Source organism: Arvicanthis niloticus, chromosome 6 (genome assembly GCF_011762505.2).
Source record: "Arvicanthis niloticus isolate mArvNil1 chromosome 6, mArvNil1.pat.X, whole genome shotgun sequence".
NCBI classification, from domain to species: Eukaryota; Metazoa; Chordata; class Mammalia; order Rodentia; family Muridae; genus Arvicanthis; species Arvicanthis niloticus.
This window is the reverse complement of record NC_047663.1, coordinates 15,875,546-15,902,188: the sequence shown is the minus strand read 5'-3', so window position 1 is coordinate 15,902,188 and position 26,643 is coordinate 15,875,546. Positions and strand designations below refer to the sequence as shown.

The 26,643-nt window shown below is 47.6% G+C and overlaps 1 protein-coding gene across 3 annotated transcripts in view; it reads right to left on the bottom strand.

Annotated features, from left to right (window-relative positions):
- Window positions 1-26,643, bottom strand: part of Tex2 (testis expressed 2) — a 110,878-nt gene that overhangs the window by 18,871 nt on the left and 65,364 nt on the right. For all 3 annotated transcript variants that reach the window (XR_013110973.1, XM_034505931.2, XM_034505932.2), the window contains exons 4-7: window positions 25,546-25,885; window positions 22,932-23,179; window positions 12,491-12,637; window positions 7,897-7,996 (exon numbers count right to left, since the gene is read on the bottom strand). Coding sequence is in view for 2 of the 3 variants with exons in the window: in XM_034505931.2 (XP_034361822.1) it covers window positions 7,897-7,996; window positions 12,491-12,637; window positions 22,932-23,179; window positions 25,546-25,885 (835 nt within the window). In the remaining variant the exon portion in view is untranslated. The remainder of the gene's footprint in view (window positions 1-7,896; window positions 7,997-12,490; window positions 12,638-22,931; window positions 23,180-25,545; window positions 25,886-26,643) is intronic.

Here is a 26,643-nt window from a genome sequence, read left to right as displayed (position 1 = left end):
AGGTTTCCAAATAATATCAATGGCATGAATTGTCTTTGAAAGCTGTTTTATTAAGAGTACCAAGACTTTACTTTTTCCAAAATGGGAGGTTTTGTTGTCTTTCTTTCCCACAAATTTATTCTTTTTAAAAATTATATATATATATATATATATATATATATATATATATATATGAGAGTGGTAGTGGGGGAGGGCAGCCATGTGCAGGTACAGTCAGGGCCAGAAGAGAGCATCTGGATCCCCCAGAGCTGGAGCTGTGAACCACCCAACCTGGATACTAGGATTCAAGCAAGTCCTCTGGAAGAGACCAGTACATACAGGCATCCAATTTCCTGGAATTAGAGTGACAGCCACTGTGAGCCACCCAAATGTGAGCACTGTGACCAGAAGTGCCCTTCACTAGTGACTCAGTTCTCTAGTCCCTGGCTATCTGGTTGCAAATGAAAAACAACTGCAAATGAACAAACCAACTGTTATGGGCACAGGCTGGTTCAGGCCCCAGTCGCATGGGCTATGCTCCCTCCTTCCATCTCCAGGAAGGCCAAGTGAAAGGCTTAGAGGCCCATTACGCGATCTAGGACTTGAGTTTCACTGTAAGTTTCTTGACCTCTGGACAGAGGTCTCACCTACACACAAAGGACACCACACTATCTTTTTTTAGGGAGAATTGTATGTAGCCAGCAGGTTGTACGCTCTGGCCATCCTTCTGGCTGCAGCTGCTACAGGGTAAGCCTGTATGAGATAACCAGAAACCTATGTCAGGAGGAGGCCTAAATATGATCAGATATTTATGGTGGGTTTGCTGTGATCTTATTTTTTTCTATTTTGTTGTTGTTACTGTTGTTTGAGACAGGATATCAGATATTCCAGGATACCCTTACTTGCTGTGTAGTTAAGGATAAACCTGAACTTCTGATTCTCTTGTCTCCATTTCCCAGGTGCTGAAATTATAAGCACACACCTCCTCTCGCAGTTCATGGAGTACTGGGAATCAAACCCAGGGTTTTGTTCATACTAGGTAAACATTCTACCTCCTGAACTGTATCTCTGGTCCAGTGTCTAGTTTCATACCCCTTATTATGCATCATGAGGTCCACCCACAACCTAGGATGGACTCAAGAATGGGCTGAGAATGTAAAACTGATATAAACTGAAAACAAGTATTTCAAATTAGTATGATGCACGTGCAAATGCACAAACGGAGGCTGTTTACCATCCCATCCAAAGAGAGCTTCTACGGCAATGGCAATGACTGGCAGGCAAACACACTGAAAACCCAAGAGCATGCAGCCTTCAGAGCAGAGGCCGAATCCCACTGCTATGTCCCAGGCCCTGGCTTGCAAGGCCACCGGATGAAGTGAACAGCAACTAGGAAGCCTGTCTCTGCCTTGGGAAAATGTGTAGATATGGTGACAATGTCAAGATGGGGTCAGACATCAGAAGTGGCACCTTACCCTGAACACAGACAGCTACATGCTGCTATTCTAGCCGTGCTCAGGGACAAATCACCAACCAAATGACAATTAGGCTCTTTGTACAAGGCCCTGCCATGAGCTTGGTGTGGCTGAGAAGGTGCCACAAAGAAGAGACAGCTCATTCCGTGAGAGCGCTGAACTCTTGGTGAGCACTGTATTGATCGACAGGTGCCTTGAGGAACTCGTCTTCAGGAAGTACATGATTAACCTTTAAGATGAGGCTGGGGAGATGACCCTTTACTCAGTAAAGCGCTTGCTCTACAAGCAAGAGGGAGGACCTGGTTGACCCTGGAGTGCTCAGGTAAAATGCTGGATCATGAGCCTGTAATCCCAGTGCTGGGCAGTAGAGACGTCCCTGGGCTTGCTGGCCAGGGTCTAGTCAAACTGGTAAGTTCCAGATTCAATGAGAGACTGGTATTTAAAAAATGAGATGGAGAGGAAGATGCATGACATCAGCATCTGGGCTCCACAGCCATGTATGCACACAGGTACAAGATAAAGATGGCTGCTGGGTATGGTGACACATCTGTTATCCCAGCACTAGAGGGGCAGAAGCAGAGAAGCATCCTTTGTAACACAGTGAGTTTAGGATAGCATGGACTACATAAGACCCTGTCTCAATAAAAGAAAAAAAATCAGGAAAAGGGGCTGGAGATGACTTAGAGGTTAAGAGCACTGACTGAGTTCAATTCTCAGCAACCACATGGTGGCTCACAACCATCTGTAATGGGAACTGATGTCCTCGTCTGGCATGCAGGCATACATATACAGGGAGAACACTGTATACATAATAAAGAATCAAACAAATCTTTTTTTAAAAATCAGGGGAAAAAAAGAATAAAGATGCCTCAATCAGCTCAGCCCAGACCATAATGTAAAGTGCTAATAAAGAGCCATGACTGCGTGTCCCCAGACTCAAGGGAGGCCGCAGCCAGGATGGAGGTCCATGTGTGGGTGTGCGCACGCACGTGCACGTGCGTGTGTGTGTGTGTGTGTGTGCGCGCGCGCGCGTGTGCATGTGTCCCCAGATGCAAGGGAGGCCGCAGCCAGGATGGAGGTCCGTGTGTGGGTGTGGGTGTGCACACGCACGAGTGTGCATGTGTGCGTGTGCATGTGTGCATGTGTCCCCAGATGCAAGGGAGGCCGCAGCCAGGATGGAGGTCCGTGTGTGGGTGTGTGTGCGCACGCGCGTGAGTGTGCATGTGTGCGTGTGAGTGTGCATGTGCATGTGTCCCCAGATGCAAGGGAGGCTGCAGCCAGAATGGAGGTCCATGTGTGGGTGTGTGCGCGTGCATGAGTTTGCATGTGTGCGTGTGTATGTGTGTGAGTGTGCATGTGCATGTGTCCCCAGATGCAAGGGAGGCTGCAGCCAGAATGGAGGTCCGTGTGTGGGTGTGCATATGTGTGTGTGTGCACATGTGTGAGTGTGCATGTGCATGTGTGCGTGTGTGCACGCTCCTTAATAAACCCCATGGCCTCCTAACTTTGCCATCACAGCCACAGAAAGCATGTGGCCCCACACTGCAGCTCCCGTCTTGTATTGTTAAAAGCACTGGTCTTGACTCTGTGGCTGGGTTAACAGGGCTGCTTGGAAGGTGTTCTAGCTTCACTTCTGTGGCTGTGACAAATACCCTGACAAAAAGCAACATTGGAAAGGCAGTGTTTATCTGGATGATAGTTCCAGGCTACAGCTCACCAGTGCAGAGAAAGCAAGGTGGGTCCTCAAAACATCACATGCAGTCAGGGGCAGAGAGAGAACACATGAGTGTCCACTCTCACACAGTCCAGGGACCAGCCCATGAAGACAGTGCCACCAACCTCCAGGGTGGATCTTCCTACCTCAATTAACAATCAAGACATTCCCCCTCAGATGTGCCCACAGGCAAACCTGGTCTACATTATTCCTCATTAAGAGTCTTCCTAGTTGACTCTAGTAGTCAACTAGGAAGTAAAGTTAAGTAGATAGTTACACCCAGGGTCCCAAGACCCTTGCTCATGGAGCTGACCTCAAGCCTCCCCTACCCAGCTCACTTTCCCCATCCTTTTAACCATGGTGTTGGTGGTGGGGGTTCCCCTCTGAAAGTGAACATCCAGCATCCAGAGAGCAAAACTTAAAGGGAACGTCTATCATAGGTTATCAAGGTCACATGCTGGGGTTACAGAAGCTCACCCCAGGGACTGTTTTGTTCCTGGCAAGCAGACTGGTGCCACATGCTCTCAGATACCAGAGAAACTTCAATTTCTTGGATCTGGATGTGCCTTTTGACAACATCACTGTTAGCTCTTCCTATGTTACAACTGTTCCCTCACATAAAGTCCTGCCTCCCCAAGGCTGACACAATTTAATTCTCAATCGCTCTCCTTAAAAAGTTCTTTTAGGGGCTGGAGAGATGGCTCAGTGGTTAAGAGCACTGATTGCTCTTCCAGAGGTGTTGAGTTCTATTCCCAGCACCCACATGATGGCTTATAACTGTCTGTAACTCCAGTTCTGAGAGGATATGATGCCCTCTTCTGACCTCTGTGGGTACTGCATGCACATGGTACATAGACATACATGTAATTAAAACATTCATGAAAATAAAAGAAATATGTATGGGAGTTTTGACTGCATGTTTACCTGTTTACCATGTGTGCACACCATTTGTGGAATCAGAAGAGGATCCTATACAACTTGAGTTACAGACAGTTACAGCTATCCATGCAGATGCTGGAAACTGAACCCTGATCCTCTGCCGGAGCAGCACAGGCTCTTAACCGCTGAGCCAGTACTCTAGCCCCTTTCTCTCTGTTCTTGAGAAGAGTCTCCCTCTGTAGCACAACCTGGCCTGGGACTCACTTTGTAGTGCAAACTGTCTTTGAACTCATGGTGATCCTTTTGTCTCTTGGCAACCTCCAACAGCTGAGTCCACCTATGCTACTGCACCCTGCTGCAAACTACTCTTTCTTCCCACAACACAGCCACCTAGACCTACATCCTTAGACCTACATCCTAAGCTTTCCAGTAGCAATATCGAGAGTAACAATAGTAATAGTAAAAATACCGCCACCACCTGGTGCTGTTCAAACTGCCGTGTTAAGTCATGTATTCCTCATGGCAAGTATGTGGGTGCTCTCAGGGTCTCCACATGAGGTGAAGAAGCAGAGTTTGGGAACTGTCCTGCGACCGCGGGTTTGAGTTAGGCCACCTCACTCTATGGAACCATATATGCACTGCTTCAAAAGTCAGCAGCAGGCTGGGCGTAGTGCAGTGTGCCAACAGTGTCCCAGAACGTGGGGAGCAGAGAAAAGAGGGTTGTTGTATGTTTGAGAGTAGCTTGGTCTACACGACAAGTTCTAGACCAGCCAGGGCCACACAGAGAGATCCTCCCTTAGGATTTAAAAAGTGCATGGCTCACACAAGATAGTCCAAGCAGCCCAAACAGCCCATGTGAACTGGAAGAGATTTTTCTTTCTTTTTTTTTTTTAAAATGTTTTCGTTTTAAAATTATTTTATTTTATCATTTTATGTGTATGGGTATTCTACCTGCATTTATGTCTGTGTACCCATGTGCATGTAGGGCTCAGTGAGATCAGAAGAGGGCACTGGACCCCTTGGAACTGGAGTTAGAGACTGGGTCCTCTGGAAAAACAGCAAGTTCTCTTAACTGCAAAGCCATCTTTCCAGCCCTGGGAAGGATTTTTCAGAAGGGCATTGGAGTCTCACAAGAGTGCTGCTATTACCAAGTCACCCCAGCTTTCAATTTCCCTAGAAGGGAAGGCTCTGCCCGAGAACAGTGGAACCCAAAACCCCAAACTCATACAGTCTCACAGTGCATGATGACTTCTGGTCACTAGTGGACCACATATCGGACAGCAGTCCCGTGAGATTCTGTCACTTAGTAACACGACTGCCACCTAAGCCTAGGTAAAACATACTCTATTGTTTACATAGCTTGGACACGGTTACACAGCTGCAGGAACACATGGCTGTTATTGAGAAACACCTGAGTGCATTCTTCATACTTACTTCTGATTGGGTCATACAGGCATCCTTCAAAAGCTTGGGAAAGCCTAATTTGATCAAATTCAAATAACCCCCAGGCTTTATGTCTTTTGTTGGTGATATTTTCTCCATTGTACAAGCTGGCAGATCAGTACACTTTGCCCTGAAAGGAGTTAAGTAAGCTTCAAGTGGATTAAAGCAGCAAGGCTTTGATCTCAGAGCTGAAATGTCTTACACCAGCTCCGTAAAAACAGGAAAGAAGCTGAAGACTTAGTCTCCAATTATCCTCAAAGCCTGGCTCAAATGCAGCCCCACACCTTCCGTACAGTTCAAAGCCACGGGGACACTAGGATGCGGCAGAGCCTGCTGTGCTCTGCCATGCCACTTTCCTTAGACATTTCTATTAAACCAGGAAAGGGCATGCTGAGATTGGAGAAGTCTCGAGCATGTGAGAAAACTCAACAGGAACCTTCAGTATTTACTTTTAAAAGCCCAGCTATCAGAAGGTTTATGTAAGCTGGTTATTTACTGCTTGTTACTAGTCAGTTCCTGAAGAGACAGAGAGCAAAGGGCAGCGGAGAGGCCATGGGTCAGAGGAAGACCCTGCACTTGTACTCTGATGGAGTGAAGATCCTAGCTACACAGCTAACTTAGCAGTGGACACCTTTTCATACTGTGTCCCACGCTGTGCAGGGGGCAGGGGTGTAGAGATGCAACCTCGTATCAGGTTAGAACACTGCTTGTAGAGTCTACATCTCCTAGCTGCTTCTGTGGACCTAACCCATGCCAGCAGTAGTGAGACTGATCAAGGTGCAGACAGATTTCAGAGTTACAGGTGAGCTCGGCATGCAGGGACGCGGTGGACTTGTGTCTTTCTCAAAGATCAGTGTGTGTGCGCCCTGTCAGCTCAAACCCTGCTGGAGGGATGTGCAGAGCTGTTAAGTGAAGTGTAATCACAGAACACTCACTCTCTTTGTATTGTGCAACAGCAAAAAACAGTTCACAAAATGTGATTCGACAGCCAGAGTTGTTCTATACCTTACAAACTGTACAAAATATCGACATCAAATATTCTCTAGAAAAGCTGGTTACGCTTTCTACTCTGCCCCGGCCTCCTTGGGAAGAATGTTAAGCATGATTCAAGGGAAAGAGCTTCCTTGACAGGGGATGTTAAGACTGAGCTGACAGGCAGTTTGTCTGGCTGGCCTACCTAGCAAGATCCTTTCTCAAGACAGGAAGGGATAGAGGGAGGGAGGGAGGGAGGAAGAGAGGAAGGGAGGAAGAAAGTTGGTCGGGAGGAAACAAACTGGTGGGGTTTTCCTGTGTGCCAACAGCTTTTCTGTCCCTGTGGCTCACTCAGCTTTTGTGTTTTACTAAATCCCTGCATACGGACTCTTCCCTGTTGATGCCCTTTGAAGCCACATGTTATAAAAGACACAGAAAGCTGTGCCATTATTTGTATTTCTTCCACATTCTGATCAATTCTTTTCTTTCTCCATCCACAAGATTAGGCATAAATATTGTGACCATGGCAAGCCTAAAACCTCAAGTCCAAGAGCTATGCTCCAGCAGACAGACTGGCTCCTGAAAGAGTGCCTTCAAGTATGTCTTCATCTTTCCAATCCTCCGGGCCCACAGGAGCGTAAGCACTATAAAGATGGATGCCAGGCGTGAAGGGCAAAGATTTCACAGCTTAGAGGACGAGGCAGGCGATGCTGGGGCTCAGTGAGCAGCGCGTCTCTCGGGGAGTCAGGGCAGTGCAGAGGGCACACGGCACCCATGAGAGCACAGTGCAGCTAAGACCCAGCCCACAGCCTCACCCCAGCAAGGGCTACAACTCACATAAAAGCTTGCACCCCGAAACTGGCTTGAGGGTGCAGACTAGAAAAAGGAAGCTAGATTTACTGCCACTCAGTTCCCTTCCGTGAATGTTGTAAACGAATGTTACCATTTGTAGGGTGTGGTGGCTCATGTCTGTGCTAGGGAGGCTGAGGCAGGAAGATCATGAGTTCAAAGACAGACTGGGCTACAGAGCAAGGTCCAAGAACAGCCTGGGCAACACCCAGCAAGACTCAACAATGAAACAACAAAATCAAAACAAACCAAAAATGGCTGGTGAGATGGCTCGGTGGGTAAATGGTCTTGCCGTGCAAGGTGAATGGTCTAAGTTCAAGCCCCGAAACCCATTAAAGGTAAGGAAAAGCACTGGCTCCATAGAGTTGACCTCTGACCCCAGCATGCACATTCCTCACCAACTCCCCAATCTCTCTCCCTCTCCCCACACCCCAAGTTTAAAAACTAAAGAATAAGAAGGAAAGCCACAGTCCATGTGGCTAGGAGGTTAGACTCCTTTCTAGCACAGCCCTGGCAGGGGAACTGCAGCCAGGTAAGCATTTTAGCACCCACCGGTCAAGTCCTCTGCAGTCAACTAAACGTTACCTTGGTGATCAACATAAGGCTTGAAGGCCTGAAGGATTTTTGGCACAGCCACACCCATGTCAAGCTCTGTCAGTGTTAGTTCATTCATAAAGTAGGGGAGCTGCAGAAAAGAAACAAACAGTGAATGAGACCCCAGGAAGCTGGTAACACAAGAACGTCAACCAGAGCTCAAGGCACTGCCTGAGGAGAAAGCAGTTAACTAGGTGTTGGATCACATCTTTACGTACAGACCAGAGAGGCGGAAACAAAAAAACAGACAATGCTATAATCTCATTCATAAAGCAGGAATTTGGTGTGGACTTGGTCAGCGATGGCCTCTTGGCTGAGGAGGTGAAGAGGCATCTATAAGGCATTTGACCTGACACCTGCCAGGCAGAGGATACACATGGTAAGAATGAGGAATGAGGGTAAGAAACTGTTACATTTCAGACAGGCAAATTTACCACAAGATTAGAAATAACTATGAAAACCAAAACTAAAGCCTAAAACCCAACCCTACGTCCCCCTGTGGCAGGACTGGCTACTTCTGTCTTCCTCCCATGCTCTGCCTGCTCCACAAAGGCAGGTCTAAGAGGACTTTGCCCAGGAAGCCCGTGTCCAAGGTCTCTCTGGCTTCAGGCTGTATATGGCCATGGGGTACACCAGTGGCCAGGGGAGGGAAAGTGCGGGGAGAAATGTTAGCATCTGCCCTCACACTCAGGGAAGGCCAGTAGCCTAGACAGACAGCTCGACCCTCACAGCTCTCCTGCCAGATGACTGGTAAACTGCTCGCCACCTTTGCCCCTTCAGGGAGGGCCACAGCTCCCCCGCTCTGCTGACCCAGGCAGACTGCAGCCTCCCCTTGGGTTTCTGCACCTCCTCTGGCTACTCATCTGAGTGTGCCACCTTGTCTCTGCTGGGCAACACCCCCAGCTCTATCAGCAGGGATTCATCATCGAGGGAATAACGGAAGAGTACTGCTATCCTCAGAGTCCCCAAGTTACCCCAAGATCATACCATGACCTTATCTGTACCTCCTCTGGCTGGATTTGTATTCTCATATTCATTCCCTCTCTCTGTCTCTCTCTCTGTCTCTCTCTGTCTCTCTCTCCCTCTCCCCCTCTCCCCTTCTCCTCCCTCCCCCCTCCCCTCCCCCCTCCCTCTCCCCCCTCCTCCTTTTTTTTTTTTTTCTCCCCAAGATAATGTTTCTCTGTGTAGCTTTGGCTGTTCTAGAATTTGCTCCATAGACCAGGCTGGCCTCAAATTCAGACATCTGTCTGCCTCCACCTCTAGAGTTCTGGGCCCGGCACCACGGCCAGGCTGGGTTTGCGTTTTCTTAATCTTCAGGTCATTTGTTATTTTAGTGTAAGGGCTCCCCCATCCCCAGGATCTCAATGTAACTGTGGTTGGACTGAACTCAGAGAGACCTGCCTATCTGTGCCACCCAGTGCTGGATCTAAAGACACGCATCATCTCACGCAGCTTAGCCTAAAGTCTGAAGTAGGGGTTCAGTATTTTTTCCAAATGGCTGGTTATCCTGCCTATTATCCAGCAAGTAACCGATACTTCCCTGATCTGGACGAGCACCTTTGAATACTAGCTTCCCACCACACTGGAGTCTGCACGGTAGTGTTAACTACCAGCATCAATTTCCTCCTATTGCTGTACCTTTATAATTCTGTGTCTCCGTCCGTCTGTCTGTCTCCCCTTGCCCCTTGCAGGGTCTCATCGTGTAGCCCAGGCTGGCTTTGAATTTATGATGCTCCACCTGCTTCAGCCTCCTGGGTGCTGTGATGATAGCCACGCACCATCACACCTGGCTATGATACAGCTTTTATAGATTTTAAGTCCTTCTTCTCTTTTCTTCCAGAATTGTGTAAGTTATATTTATCTAGTTAAACATTAGACTAATTTGTAGAAATTAATATATGTTTTAAATTTAAAACACAGTGGGGCTGCACCTGGTCAGGGGTGAGTCTGCCCTTTACACAGTAGATCTCTACAGCCGGCCCTCAGCAGGAAGTGGGGTCTGTCAGGATTGACCAGCTGGAGAACTTCACCTCTGCTTTTTTACAGGCATCCATGAGCATGGCATCTAACCAATGTTGTTTGAGACAGGTTCTCATGTATCCCAGGCTGGGCTCAAACTCACTCAATAGCTGAGGATAGCCTTGAGTGTCCCAGTTTCCTGCCACTACCTTCCAAATGCTGCAGTGATTGACACATGGGTGCCATCATGAATGAACCCAGGGCTTTCTGCATGGTAGGCAGGCAAAAACGGTATCACCTGAACTACTACGTCCAGCCCTCAGTCACACTTGTCTGAATTGGTGCTCTCTGTCTTAGACACCCCCCCCCCCACCCAAAGCATCAATGTAAATGTGGTGACATCTCTATCAGTCTACAAAATGTCACTTGGCTGAGCAAGTCTGCCCCACCTCACACATTGCCACAGTGCTTTTTGTTTGTACCTGGCACTGAGGAGGTAGCCTGGTGAGTAGCCTCTAGTTACCTCTGAATGTTAGGAGTGGACTGGCCAGCAGAGACTTCTGGGTCTACTTAACCCCAGGAAGCTAGCACAACACAACTAACCTCTCTTCATGCAGTTCCCCCTAGGTCAGTCTCTTTCAAATGTTGAAGAAAGCAAGAGTCCCTCCTCTGTGCCAGTCAACCAGAAACCTACAGGGTCCTGCATGAGACAGGAACCCAGGGGTCATGTTCCTTACCCTCCTAAGTAAATTCATCTGGGGCCCGGACCATCAGGTATGTGGGATATGTTCTCGTTTGTGGATGGGCATCAGCCTGTGTGCAACGACAGCATCTGCCGAAGGGCATGAGCATCCCAAAGATGGATGTGAGCCTCGGGGGCCAAGGCAAAGAGTTCACTTGCTGTTGGGGCAGAAATGCTGCTTGCTTTAAACCCACAGTCTGGATACCAGATGCACCTCTGGCTGACATGAGCCATTGTATGAAACCATGGAGGAATGTGGCATTATCCTTCTGCCCTTTGGTCCTGCGGTCTCCTCTGTCTCCAGATCACAAGTGGGCGGGGATGAGAGGAGCAGCGGTGAGAGACAGATGAAGCCACCAATGCCTTGAGTGTCCCAGTTTCCTGCCACTAGACACTACTGGACCTCAACTACTTGCTAACCTCAGTCCTTCTGACCAGAAAAGGTAGAAGGAGCTTAAGCTGTGAACTGCAAGCACTGTCATGAGCAATGGAAGCAGAAGACTTCTCTAGACTCTCTCTGGACTGAGGGAACCTTCGTCACTCCTCCGGGGATGAGGCACCAGGAACTTCCACTCTTAGTTCGAAAGTTCATGCTACTGGAACTGGTGAGTGTCCATCTGGAACCCAGGCATGGCCTGTTCTCTTCTTGCTCCAGGGAAGCACCCCCCCACCCCCCTACCCCGTGTCTGAGAATGGAGCAGAGACTTCCCAAGGTGACAAAGAGGCCAAGTACCCATTAGGGGGCTACTGACATCTCATCCCCCAAGAAAGAGGGATACTTAACGATGGCTAGCAGGAGTCAGGCCAACCCTCAGCCTACCCTGAAGACACTAACTGAGTGATACTTGTCAAAGGGCCCTCCCAAAGCCCTGTACTAAAATCTCCTCGGGTCAGGAGGCAGCCTCTCTTCTTTACCAGAGAGCTGGGGAAGGACAAAGACTAGTCTGCAGAAGGCAGAGAGAGAGCTTGTCATAGCTCAACTAAGCCAAAAAAATATTCTTTTTTTTTGTCCAAAGGAAGAGCAAACTCAAGGTAGAGCTGCTTTGTGTCCACATCTTTCTTCAAACTTAGGTTTACCTTAGTCTGAAGTTTTCTTGACCAGAAGGCCTTGAACTCCCTGAGAGCATATGCGAAGTTTTACAACAGCATACATTCTTCTAGCAAAAGGACCCACAAGTTTCTGCTTCTGAAAGGAATCTATAGCCCCAAAGAGCCTCTGACATAAGCTATCACAGGACTCTCAGTGAAGCCTTAGTGACCAAGGCGTTCTCCCTGGCTGGACCTTGAGCAGGCCAAAGGCTTGTTTCTCAGGAACCTCTACAGATCTCTGGTTGGCAAGCATTTCCTTTAATGACAGATACAAGGAATCCTTAGGCATTTTAAACTCACTTTCAAGCAGGCCTGGGCTACCATCAGGAGAGTTCCTTCAGCAAAGAAAGAGTCCAACACAAAGAGACATCTGGCCCAAAGCAAAGGTCAGGTGGCAGACACGTTTAAGTGCCCTAGCTGAGAGAAGAAAAGCAGTCTGGAAAAGGGTCTTATGTAGTTCAACATTTCTGTGTGCCTTGGCCCACCTCAAAGCTAGGCCAAGTGTAAGCTGTCTCTAACTCAGAAGCAGATCAGCCACGGGAGTTCCTTTCTCCTAAACAAGCTCTGAAGGACCCCTAGGGAGGGTAATAGCATAGCGACAGTAGAAACAGCGAATTCCACAGCTGACTCAGGCTCTAGATACTTAGTTACAGATCAAGGTCAGTCTGTGATCCAGGTCAGACATGTGTGTGGCACACTTGGATCAAGGCGTGTTTTCACTTTAAGACTAAGGGGACAGAACATCCAGAAGGGGAGAGGTGGGGGATTAGAGACCTCTCGTGTGAAAACTGATACCTTAATTTTGCTTAGTTTCATCTGGATTTTCTTCGACACCACATCAGACCAGTATTTCTCTCCCAAGAAGTCCCAAAATATTCTTCCAAGCAAGGCATTCACCCAGGCTTCCTGTTCTTCCTCTTCAGAAGGTGGGGCCTCTGGCAACTGGCAAAAGAAAAGAGACCAAAATTAGCTGTCAGAAAACTGTAGACTCAGACAGGTGCTAATTTCCATAAAGGCCCCTCCTGGAGAAATGGAACATGTGACTTGTCCATCTTCCCTATAAATTACAAGTCCCACGTTGTGCTGGTGAGCAAGAAAAGGAAAAACAAATTGACTGTCACAGCTGCACCTCTCTCTCTGTCTCCTTTGCTTCTGCCCATCCTCCCATGATCCAGCTAACACTGCACAGCCCTGGCTCACTCAGATAGCCTGCCCTGCCCACGCGCCCCCCCCCCCCCCCAACTAACTCAATGTCCTAGAGTTATCAGTCAAAGCCTGCTTATCTTTCTCCCAGTTAAGGCTTGGGCCTGCAACTGTCAAGCCCATCCTCATCAAAGAGGAAATGATGGCCAGGACTCAAGTTCAGCCTGATCCCTGCAAGGGCAAGATATTCTTGAGGTGCTTATAAACACTCACATTTGCATTGTCGTACCTCTGAGATACTCAACTTAGCAGAGTCAGGAGTTTCCAAAGCCCTCCTCCCCTCTCAGCATGTGATAAAGAGGAGGTAAGAACCACAGGGCGGGATGAGAACATGGCTCTCAGGACAGATGTTGGCCCCAACCCCAGGCTAATAAATACTCTAAAGCCCATCGCTCTACCCACACACAATCTGTCTGGAACATCTGCTGCGACCAGTGGGTGAGCAAACCTGTCTCTAACTTCCTGGGTTAGCTGCTAGACTATGGAATCTGGCCTATTGTGGGTCAGAAGTGGGCAAGGAGAAGAAGCAGCAGCAGCTATGGGGGGACAGTGAGGTTTGGTGGCGAGCATGTGCTGGTGGGCTCAGTACTTACAAGGGTGGCAGCATTAGTGCTGTTGATACACACAGGCCAATAACAGACTCCTGAAGATCACCATATCTGTGCATCACAATACCCCAGAAAGAGGGGAACTCTGCTTCCATCTGAGGAAGGGGTAATCCCTAGTTCATGACTGAAGCCTGATTCTGGCTCCCTGCTTACTCTGTCAAGAGGAAGGGCAGGCACCAACATCTCGCCAATGAGACAGACACTTGTGGAGGCATCTGAATTAGACTGCAGACTTACACAGAAAAGCAAGCAAACAAAAGGAAAGATCAAAAAAGATCTAGAAATGCAGACGCCTAATGACTGCTCACACTTTCTCTGTGTGATCTATGTAAACACATCTGGGCTCCACATGCTACAACTATAGACCATCCACTCTCTTCTCCTTCATGCCTTGGGCTTGTGCATATGTGCCACCATGACCTGCTCTGTATAGCCAACTGGTCTACCTGGCTATGTGCCCAGGCCAGTGGCATGGCACACTGGTCACTAGGTGCCAAGAATCTAACCTCGAAAGTCTGTCTGGTTGTGAGAACTTACGGTTTATGTCATGTAACAGATCTGAAGTCTGGACTTAGGGTCTGATCCATGTGAGCATACACGGAATCTGACATGAAGCCAGCAGACTGCTCAGGCCCCTGTGCCAGCTCTTTCTCTGGGAACTAGGAAGTGAGGGGCTCACTTCCATTTTCTAGAACATCAGTGCCTAGGACATGTTCTAGACTCCTTCAAATCTAGATGATTTCCAAGGTGTTCTTTATGGATATCAGTGACTTTTTAAAAAACAAATGGTCTGGAAGGGCAGCTCAGTGGTTAAGAGCACTATTGCACTCACTCCAGAGGACACACTTCAGTCCTCAGCAGCCAGTGGTGGCTCAGAACCACCGTCAACACCAGCTGACACCCCCTTCTGACCTCCACAGGCACCCCTACTAAAAATTAACACCTTTGTTTAAAATTGATACACATTATAATTTCCATTTTAGAAGTGGTGGCTCTACCCCACTCTAGAACATTCTCTTGTGTGGTGCTTCCCTGGTGCTGTCATGTCCTGTACATTAACCAAGATATTTTTCACCACCAAGTTTCAGAGAGAAGGATAGAAGCTGGCATCATTGATTTCTTATACCACAAGTATGCATGCATGTGTGTGGACATGTTTGTGCTCCCACCCCCACCCCTGCACACTTGCACTATCATCTTCAGGCCAAGGGTAACCGATACAGAACTTCTTAAGCCCCATCAGATTATCTGAGTAGACTTCTGAAGAAACATCACATGTCTGAAGGAAATGGCCCCCAGGCTACTTGGGCAGTGCCAAACCACTACCTACGTCAGACTCTCACCACTCTCTCTTTTGTAGGCTATACAGAAGAGGAGCCCACATCTTCCTTCCTTAGGAGAGCACATGTACCCTTTTCAGTCTTTCTTTAAAATGCTCATTTTTACAGGAAACAAATTACACACACACATACACACACACACACACGCACGCACGCACGCACGCACGCACGCACGCACGCGTGCAGCAAGAAACAAAGACTATTTCACAATGACGTCCAAGCCAGTGGCACATGATTTGGTAAAACGTCTCAAGGAACTGACAAGCAGGCTGCTTTTCCTTTTTACCAGTTCCTGTATCTGAGGCAGGCTCTGCACAGGGAACAAAGACTAACATCAGAGCCGTAGAACACAGACAATGCATCAAAAGGGCTTTATGAACAAAAACCTGGCCTCCACAGGCTGCTATAATGCATTTCCAATGATTGTCATAAAAATTTAAAGCCGAAGAATAAATGTGCATACATTTCCGAATTCTGCTCTGGATGCAGGGAGCAATGTGAGGAGCATAGTCATTGCTCTGCCTGCTCCCTTCACTCGGTTAGGAAGGGCAACCAAGCAGGCTCCCAGAGGCAATGTTTGGGGAAGCCAATGTTCCGAAGCTGAAGCAAGGCCATCGAGACTGTCTCTCTAGCTCTTGGGGAGTGTTATATTTAAAATGAGCGCATGTCCCAATGCAGCATGGACAGACTCAATTCTGTGGGAGGCCAGGGATGCCTTTCTGCTAAAAGAGAGAACGAAGCAACTACTCCTGAGTCTGGTCACGCATGGCTGCTGTGTCAAGGTGACAGCTGTGGTGGCCTGGTCTAGGAGCAGACACAGCAGAACACTTTCTTCACTCTTGTGTGCTTGTTCCCGATTTTAAAACAATGCATATTCATTACTGAACACACGTATGATCTCTCTTCCCAGATAGAACAGAAACATTTTCGCTGTATTTTCTTTAAGCCTTATCTCCCCTTTTAAAGACATGGTTTCATTGTACAGCCACAGATGACTGGAAATCCTACTTCAGCTTCCTGAGAACTAGGATTACACACACATACCACCAAGCCCAGTTTCAGTCTCTTTTCAAAGTGTACCAATAATTTAAAAAAAAAAAATAACAGCATGTGCCTTTAATCTCTGTATTTGGGAGGCAGAGGCAGATAGATCCTTGTGAGTTACAGGCCAGCCTGGTATTTATAGTAAGTCCCAGGCCAGTCTTGGCCACATAGTGAGACTGTATCTGGCTCCCTTCTACCTCAAAAATGGTTTTGTAAGACAGAATCTCTTGTAGTCTAGGCTAGCCTTGATTCATTCTGTAACTGAAGATGGACACTGACTTCTGATTCTCTTGCTTTTGTCTTCTAAGTGCTAGGATTATAGACTGTGGCACCATGCCTGACCAATGGAGCAATACATTTGTTTTTAAGATTCCCTACCCATCCTCCAGACAGGGTTACTTTGTGTAACAGTCCTGGCTGTTTTGGAACAAGATTTTTGTTATTTTTTAAAACTCTGTGTGTGTGTGTTTGCATTTGTGTGTGCGCACGCACATGTGCATTTAGATATATATGTACTTGAATGCAACTGCCCAAAGAGGCCAGAGCCATGGAAAGCCAAAGGTGTTGGATTCCCTTAGAGCTGGAGTTACAAGTAGTTGTCAGTGCTGGGAATTGAACTAGGGTCCTCTGCAAGAACAGCAAGCACTCCGTACTGAGCCATCTCTCCAGCCCACATGGTTTTTCTTTGAAATGTCTATCCAGACGCTTGACCCATTTTAAAAAATTATTTTTGTGTGTATGAATGTTTGCCTAAATGCATGCCTGTACAGTATGTGCACATCTGGTACATGTACAGTATGTGCATGGCTGGCACATGTGCAGTATGTGCATGTCTGGTACATGTATAGTATTGCATAGCTGGCACATGTGCAGTATGTGCATGTCTGGTACATGTAAAAACCAGAAGAGGGTGTCGGAGCCTCTGGGATTGAAGTTATAGAAAGATGTGAACCACCATGTGGGTGCTGGTGACTTGAACCCAGGTCCTCTGGAAAAGCAGGCATTATCCTTAGCTGCTGAGCCATCTCTCCCGTCTCCGGACCCATTCTGTTTGTGTGTAGACATGTGTGTATGAAGGCTAGAGGTCTAGTCTGAATGCTGTCCTTTAGGCTGCCCACCATGTTTTTTGAGACGGGGTCTCTCACTGGGACCTGAGACATACCGAGTAGGTCAGACTGGTTAGTCAGTGAGCTCAGAATCCACCTGCCTCTATCTCCTCAGTGCTGGGGTCACACGCACGCACCATCACATCTGGGTTTTTTATCTGAGAGTTAAACGCACGTTACTGTGTTAGCAAGCCCCTGCCTAGTGATCTCACTCCACTCCCCTTTACACTGGCCTTTTTCCTGTGTGTGTGTGAGTGTGTGTTATATGTATGCGTGCACATATATGTGCAGATGTATGTACATATGTGTGTATATGAAGCCCAGAGGTAAAAAATGAAAATCTTGGTCTCTTCTCCACCCTATTAGTTTATAAAGTTTTTTTTCTTCATGGTATTGGGGGTGGGGTGATTAAGTATAAGTGTGCAGCTACTGACTGAAGCCAAAGATGTGCATGAGATCCCTGGAGCTGAGATTTAGAGTGCTGTGATCTACCTGATAGGGGTGCTGGAACCCGAACTGGTCCTCTGCAAAAGCAGTGCACACTGTTGTAACTGCTGAGCTCTCTCTAGTCTCAGACCCTCTTCTTGACAGGGTCTTATAGAACCTGATCTTATTAACTAAGCTATACTGTCTGGCCACTGAGCTGCAGGGACCTCCCTGTCTCTGCCTGCCTAGGTCAGGGGTTTCAGATGAGCATCATCATGCCTGACTGTGTGGGTGCTGGGGAATCCAAACTCAGATCCTTGTAAAGCAGACATGTACTGAGTGGGCCAGCTCCCTATGCATGTACCTATTTCTTTTTTCTTTCTTTCTTTTAGGAACTCACTCTATAGACCAGGCTGGCCTTGAACTCAGAAATCCGCCTGCTTCTGCCTCCCAAGTGCTGGGATTAAAGGCATGTGACACCACTTCCCAACCGCATGTACCTATTTCTTAATTCAATTATTTATGTCCTTAATATTGAACCACAAAACTCCTTTATATATTTTTGGGTATTAGACCAATATAAGAGAAACAATTTGCAAATGTTTTCTCTTACTCTGTGGACTATTTTTTAAAGATTTATTTTTATTATTTTCATTTTTGTGCATCTTTGTGTGTCTGTATAAGTGTGTGTCACACATATGCAGGTGCCTAGGGAGGCCAGAAGAGGGCATCACATCCTCCTGGAGCTGGAGTTTCAGGCAGTTGTGAGCCTCTATGGGGGTTCTGGGAATCAAACCCAGGTCCCCTGAAAGAGCAGTGTGTGCTCTTAACCACTGAGCCGTCTCTTTAGCCCCTAATTTTTTTAACTTGAAAATTTGCTTTATTACATTTTGTTTACTTTTATTTAGTGTGTGGAAGTGGGTTTTTCCCACCAGATGGATTCTGAGTCTGAACTCGGGTCATCAGGCTTGGTAGCAGGCACCTCTACCCACTGCCATTTGGTTAGCCCTCTTTCAATGTTCTCTATGGCACTGTTTATGGCACCAAAGGCTTGAATTTAGGTGGACCCAGTTTACTTTTCTTTGGATGTTTGCTTCTGTTGTCTTCGTAAGAGCTTTTATTTTTTCTCTTTTTACTTCCTCGTGTTCCTTTGGGCAGGCTTGAACTCATACTCTATCAATTTCCTGTGGGCTAGAGTTTCTGATGTGCACCCCATGCCTTGCTCAGGAGGTTTCCCCGAACTCAGTAACTAAGATTTACTTCTGTTATGTGCTTTATAGCTTAAAGTTTGAGGTCTGTGATCACATGATCTAATTCTGCGTGGAATGTGTGGCTTGAGTCACATGAGCTAATTCTGCACAGAGTGTGAGGCTCGGGTTTAACATCCTTCTTCTGCACGGACAGTTAGTTGTTCCCACGTCATTTATTAAAAAGACTATTCTTAGGCCAGCGAGGTGACTCAATGGGTAAAGGTGCTTGCCACCAAACCTGATGAGTGTTTGTTTGTGGCCCTGACTGTCTTGGAGCACACCATGCAGGCCAGACCAGCCTCGAACTCAGAGAGATCCACCTGCCTCTGCCTCCTGAGTGCTGGGATTAAAGGTGTGTGTCACCATACCCCACTATGACCTGAGTTTAATCCCCAAGACCCACACAGTGCAAAAAGAGAACTATCTCCTGGAAGTCATCCTCCTACTTCCATGGCATGAGTACAGGGGCATGCACACATGTGTACACACACATGTATACACATACCAAATACATGTAATAAAAGTTTTAAAATGAAGAGTACTCTTTTCCTTACTAATTTTTCTCAGCATTCCTGTGTCCTTTAAATTTTTATTTTTAAATTGGACATATTGCTTCATTTTTTTTTTACTTATAATAAGCTTTTTTTTTTCCATCTCCAGTTTATAGTTTGAAGAAGAAAAAGGGCAGCCCTGGGAACGTCTGCTAGCTTCAGGGTTCCTGCTTTCTAACTAATTCTTGTTCATGTCATTCTTATGCCCTGAAACAAAGGTGGCACTGTCCTGTAATCCAGCTCACAGATACTAGATCAAAAATAGAATCCACAACCCCGAATGACAGTGACAACAGGGCTCCACCCCAGAGCAGCCTGTAGTGTCTCACATTCCCTCAGTCCTCCCATGAAAAGGAAGTGAAGTACCCATACACCCTGAGTGCCACAGCCTCATGGCTGGAGAATGGCACACACTGCTGCCCTGGCAGGCTTCTCTCCCAGCAGCCAAGTCCAGGGCACACAGAGCCCATAACTTCCTGTCCTCAAATCTGGAGCATGTGTGCAGCCAACCTGCAGGTTGTCCCCTCCTGACACACCCATACACCAGAAGTAGTATTATCCCACTTGGAGACATTTTAAAAGAATTTTCTGAATTATAACTAAAATCACCTAAAACCAGCCATTAAACATCTAGAAATCGGTAATAATTTAGAATTCAAAAACAGTTTAATAGCTTCAAAGTTGTTTCTATACTGAATCTTCTGATCTTGTTTTTAATTATTATGGGTATGAACAACTGCCAGTAATGTTTTGAACTGTTTCACACAGCAGGGTAGTCTGTGTTAACTAATTAGATGCTGGGTATTTTCATGTTGGTTAAGAGCCCAAGAACCAGAGACTTAATGCTGGCCCAGTCACCTCAGCTAGCACTGAACACAACTGAAAGGGAGATGAATGTGTGGGGTGATTAGAACACTCTGGAGCCCTACCCTCAGGGACAGAAATGCTTTCACCATGATCTGAAAAAAGGGAGAAGGAAGGCGAGATGGCAGGAAGTGAGGGTAAGGAGAACAAAGTGTCCCAAGGCTCCTTCTATGAAAGAGGGGACCTGTGAACCTGGGTGAACATCTGGGTGGTGGCCAAGTCTCAAAACTAATGGAGCAAGCTAAGGGACTGTCCAAGTTCCTCCCTGTCTCTGACTCCTTTAAGCACTGTGGTCTGGAAGTGGGTGAGGGCAGCAGAGACACTGGGGAAAACAAGTGTTTTCTGATTTTTGGAACCACGTTAGTGTTTCATAGGGTGGGGAGAACGAATCTGAAGTTAGCACAGCACCAGCTCTGCTGGCTGTAGATGAGTGATGCAGAGCACGGGGGCAGAGCTCACTTCCCACCTCACATGCCTCCCCTGGAGAAGGGCAAAGCCCATGCCCGTCTCCTTAACCAGGCTGTCCCGATGAAGGGCACCAGCACACCTGCCATACCTCCATCCTTAGGGAGGCTTGCCTGAAACAAAGAAGAACTGAGGCCTGCAGCTTTCAGTGCTGGCTCATCTCCACTCAACAACCAGCATCTATCTGCCCTCCAAGAGAGGGCACTTCCCCCTGGCAGTTGTCTTAGTTGTCTGATCACAGCAACTCTTATAAAGGAAAACATTTAATTGGGGTTGGCGTACAGGTTCAGTCCATTATCATCATGGTGGAAGCATGGTAGCATGTAGGCAGGCATGGTGCTGGAGGAGAGTCCTGCATCTTGACTCCCAGGCAGCAGGAGACTGTGAGCCACACTGGGCAGAGCTTGAGCACAGGAGACTTCAAAGCCTAACTCCACAGTGGCACACTTCCTCCAAAAAGGCCACACCTCCTAATAGTGTCACTCCCCATGGGCCAAGCATTCAAACACACAAGTCTGTGAAGGCTGTGCCTATTCAAACCACCACAGCAGTGGATCATCCTCCAGCCACCAGGGCAGCATCCCCAAGTGATCCTGTACAGAGCAGCCAGAAGTCCTCACCTGCTACCCCTGATGAAATTACAAATTTGTGAGAAAAATAAATAGTGACTATTGTTTGAAGCAACCACCTTGGGGACGGTTTGCTTCATAGTGATGGATGACTAACACCTGCACCCCACTACCAAACCCCAGAGAGCCAGAATATGGCCCTACATGCTTCAGGCAGGCCAAGCAGGTTGAAGAGTCTTAAACTCATGCACTTTGTTCAAATGCTGTCAAGGTCAATGACATGTACAGGGCCTAAGCAAGTCCAGCTCTCTGGTTCCCTGGAGCATGGTGGTTAGTAAATTAACCTCCGGGCACTATGATTCTTGGTGTTTGTTTGGTTTTGGTTTTTTTGAATTAAGGTTTGTCTGTGTAGCCTTGGCTGTCCTGGAACTTGCTCTGTAGACCAGGCTGGCCTCAAACTCAGAGATCTTCCTGCCTCTGCCTCCAGAGTGTTGGGATTGAAAGCATGCACCACCGCCCCAGGCTGTTTTTTGTTCTTTTAAAGACAGGATCTCAGTGTATATATAGCCCAGGATGGCAATCCTCCTGCCTCAGCCTCTTTAGTGTTAGGATTACAATAGTGTGCCACGCTCAGCTTTCGTGTGCCTTATGAATGTGAGGAAGCCCTTCAGAAGGTATTTATCAAGTTCCCTGGGCAGTGCACAGCTCTCCCCCACATCTTCTTGGGTTTGATGAGAACCAGTCAACTGATGACCCGGGATTAAGGCAACATGGGGAGAAAGGCGATGATCCAGGCAAACTGGGCACTTCTTAAGGAGCTGCCAGAACCTGCCCTAGCCTAGAAGGAAGTCTGCTTCCACCAGAGGCACACGGTCATCAAGCTAACAAGGTCACATGGGTCAGGTCGGTGATTAATCTCCACACAGATCAACAGAGGATCAACAGAGCAAGTACAGCACAGGGCAGCCAGAGGCACAAGAGGAAGACACCACATGTTCCTCATTAGGGGCAGAAGTCTGGCCACAGCAAGAGGTCAAACACAACTGACTACATGGGAAGAGGCTGGATGCTGTGCAGGCAGCAGCTATGCCTCAAAACGGTGGGGTCGGAACTGAGGCCTCTGGACTGGATCTCACGACAAATATTCAGCAGCACTGACAAAGCCAAAGATCACTAAGGCGCTGGGCCAGTGATCAGGACCTAACTAACTACAGCCTAACTACAGGTGCAAACAGGAGGCAACATCCTGCTTCCCTCTCTCACATGCACATTTGTCCATCAGCAAAGTCAGCTCCTCTCCCGGCTGGCCCACCTGCCACCGCTCCCCACCTAGTCCTTCATTCCTGCAGACTTTCCGCAGTCACTTACACTTTAGCCTTCCAACAATGGCTCTCCCTATTCAAACCCTTGTGGGACCTCCCATCTCCCTCAGAACACGTCTAAAGAGGTCCCACTGAGCCTCCACATCTGCTGCCTCCCTCTCTCATCCGTGCTTGTGCCCACCTTTGACTATCCCAACTGCATTCCTGCTGTGGAGTGTTTGTAGACAGTGGGGCTTGCCTTTCTGGAATGTTCTCCTAAAGCTTACCGATTACCTCCTCAAAGAGACCTGGATAAATCACATAGTAAGAGCCTTCCTCAACTGCCTTTACCCAGCTTCAATTCTTCCTGCCACCCAATGCCAGTGAGAACACATGCCCTTCCATCACCATGTCTTCAAATCCTGAAACAGGGAGGGCCTGGTGTGAATCCCTCACACACAAAGGTGAACTTAAGAAGAGCAGGAAGGCCCCGGGCCTGGCAGCTTTACCTTCTTCCCAGCTGTGGGACTGCTTTCTGCACTCTGCACAGGGCTCCTGTGGGGGCTTCGGTCGTCCTGGGGCACACACCTGCCCATGTACACACTGTAGTCTAGAAGCATCTTCTGTCTCACGCTGCCCACCAGCTCCTTCTGCTTTGGTTGGGACATCATTTCCTCCACGCTGCCTTTGCTGCTGCTGCGGCTGTGGGTCAGGTGCCCCGAGGGGCTGCTGTGTCTGCTGTGGGTGGGCAGAAGCCCTGGGGAAGAAATGATAGCTATTAATACAAATGATTATAAAAGCAGGAATAAACAAAACGCCCCCCCCCCCCCAACTCCTGGGGGTTAAACGGAAACCTAGCTAAAATGCTAACAAATGATTTAAAAACTTTACCCTGAAAAACACCTCCTGCTCTAACGATAGGTGATGTTGAGAATAGTTTTTTATTCTTCTCCAAGGTAATCTGGAACAGGGTTAGTGCAGTATTTTTCTTTGCTCCCAGTGTCCCCTCCAGTCCGGGTGGAGCTGTGAACACTCACAGGAAGAATGTATGCTCATCCCCAGCTCAGGGCACTGCAAAGATGCCATCCTTCATTCAACAGAGCAGACCTCAACCACCTTCTGTGGACCGGTTCCATGCTAACCAGGGGAACAAGCTGAATCCTTGCCCCTGAAGTATGACACACGGGAAGGTAAGTCCCAGTCACCTGGAACAGCATTGCCAAGAGCTGTTGACCTGGCACTGACATCCCACCAGCAACACCTGTGCTATCTGTTGAAAGAGCTGCCATTGTCTTTGCCCTGGCAGAAGAACGATCCAGATAGAAAAAAAAAAGCAAGGTTTAGAGGAGTCCCAAGAGGAAGACACACAGAGACAGGAAGTGTGGGTGGAGGGAAAGGCGGGAGCCTGACCAGCAAGTGTCTCAATCGTGACCCAGATTCAGTTTATCCTGTTGCAACAGAGTTTTAAGCGTGGAACTATCTGCACTCAGGTTTACTGTGAGACAAGGTAAGAACAGAGGTCAGAATCCACTGGATCACTGGTATCGCCTGCTTCTGGCTGTCTGACCTGCAGCTCCCTCCTGACCACACAGACACTTGGGAAAGCTACTTTAACTTATTGGTTTAGCTGGGTTATTTCCAGAACTGACTACCCAAGATTTTACCTAGAATTCAAACTTTTTATAATCTTTCATCATTCTCAAACCACTTCAAGGTTTAATATTATTATTATTATTAATTTATTTATTTTTGGGTTTTTTTGAGACAGGGTTTCTCTGTATAGCTCTGGCTGTCCTGGAACTCACTCTGTATTAATATTATTTTTAAATGTCAGGACAATGTATAACCGCACCTCCCTCCATTTTTTAATAATAGAACTACAGTAGAAAATGCAGTGCAATCCAAATAAACTTCAGAGTTCAGTTAATAAATAAACAACAATTTAAAAAGATAGAGCCAAGAGCACCCCTTCTCCCAGTTCAAGGACAGGGGTGAGAACCTGACTCTGTTCATGGCTGTCGTTCCCTGCCCGTGGGGCAGCTTCTTTGCTTGGGTGGAACAGAGCATAGGAACTGTCACCACTCTGTAGATCTATCTCACTGCTAGCCCTTGGTAACGTCAGGCTACAATTGTGCCAGGGGCGCTCGTGGCTTCCAGCTCTCACCAGGTTCTGCGCATCCTGCAGCCACGTCTGACTGTAGACAGACTGTGCACTTGAGATTTGGAACCTCCACCCTTAGCTGGGCCTCCTGAGCCAGAACCTGCACAGGGAGTTGCTGGAGAAACCTGTGTTATGTCTCTAAGCGATAGCATCCCTGAGAGAGAGGACAGACCTCAGTCAACTGGCAAGACATCTCTCATGTGGTGTTTACAGAGGTGCCTGGTTCTGGAGATTCATCACCAATGCCACCTTCACAGCTAATGACAAGCCAGCTAGGCACTAGCTATTCAGGCGGCTTTGAAATACGGTAGTCTTCCCCGTTGTTCTAAGTTCTATCTCTACACACAGTGTTTTAAGGTAGCCCCAGCTAACCTAGGTATTGCTAGGAGTGTGAGAGTAGAGGCTTGATTTCAGTGTGAAGTAGCTACCAGGGCCTCCCACAGTCCCGGCTTTTACCATTGACAAATCATTAAAAATAACCAAATACAGCTGGGCATGTAACACATGCCTTTAATGCCAGCACTTAGGTGGCAGGGGCTTACTGTGTAGTCCCGCCTGGCCCAGAATTCACTATGTACACCAGAGTGACTTCAAACTCACAGAGATTCACCTGCCACTGCCACTGTCCCGAGACTAACGGTATGTGCCACCATGCTCTGCTCTAGCCACCCTCTTCAGACTATGGTCTCCTGAAGCTGCTTTTATGAGAGTCCCAGGGTGTCACCACAGGCTAACCACATACATCTGCAAATAGACCATCACTGGAAAAATGACTTCCAACGAAGGGTGGTGGTGATTACTGTAAAAAGTATACACACTTGAGGTTGCAGACAGTAATGACCTAAAGGCAAGCTTCCTGCCTGCCTGCCTGCCTGCCTGCCTGCCTGCCTGCCTGCCTGCCACTCTCTTAGTCCTCCCACAAGCCCTTTAAACAGACACACACTTAGCACAAATGCTATTACCTGATTTACTTCCAGAAACACCAGCCGGCTTTTTGAGGTCTGACTTCAGCCTAGATGCCAGGATGAACCGCCTGAACCACTCCTCTTTTTCCCGGCCAGTTCTCCCAAACAGATACAGTATCGGGTCTCGCTGGCTAGACTTTGTCCCCTCTTGAGGCTGGGGTGGCTTCTTAACGTCTTCACTTGCCGGCTCTTTCTCAGGAGGTGGCTTCTCCTCAGTAGCTTCCTTATCAGTCTGCGCCTTAGACATAAAGTCATCTTGCCGACCAAGCTCAATGCAAATGGGGTACTTTTTATTCCAGATTCGCTTTCGAGCCAAGCTTTTTGGTACAAGATAGATCTACGGAGAAAGGCAAATGACGATTTACATGCTAAAGAGTGCCTACTGTGTGCATCAATATCACCATTATCAGAAAGGTCAGGTTGTTGGGAGCTTTGACTAAAATGGCGGAAGTGAAATAACTCTAACCATCCATCTATAATCTGACTGTAGAACACGGGATGAATTTTAGAGATGACTTGTTATTCCTCAAAATTCCTAAGTGTACATATTTCAGAGCTAAATACGCAAGTGCTATGAATATCTTTCATTCTCAGGCAGCGGTAACAGAGTAGTAACATTTAAGTGGTTATCATCAAACAGGCTTGGATAACAACTGAGTTAGTGACCCTAGGCAAAGCTTAAGCTGGGGAAAAAGCATCTCTCAGTCTAGACAGAAAATGCAGGTCAGTGCTGGGAATCAACTCAAGGACTAATCTACACAGCAACTACTTTACATACTGCCATCACTGCAAAGGGAGTGAAAGACCACTCACAAGAGCTATGATAACAGAGACCTCCTGAGTCATGGTTTGCATATGCTTGGCCCAGGGAGTGGCACTATTTGGAGGTGTGGCCTTGTTGGAATAGGTGTGTCACTGTGGGTGTGGGCTATAAGAAGGTATTCCTAGCAGGTATTCCTAGCAGCCTAGAAGTCTGTATTCTGCCAGCAGCCTTTAAATGAAGATGTAGTTCTGTTCCTGTCCTTGCAGTGCTCACCCAGCCTGGCCCCAGCCCCAGCCTCTTAGCTCCTCTTGCACCATGCCTGCCTGGATACT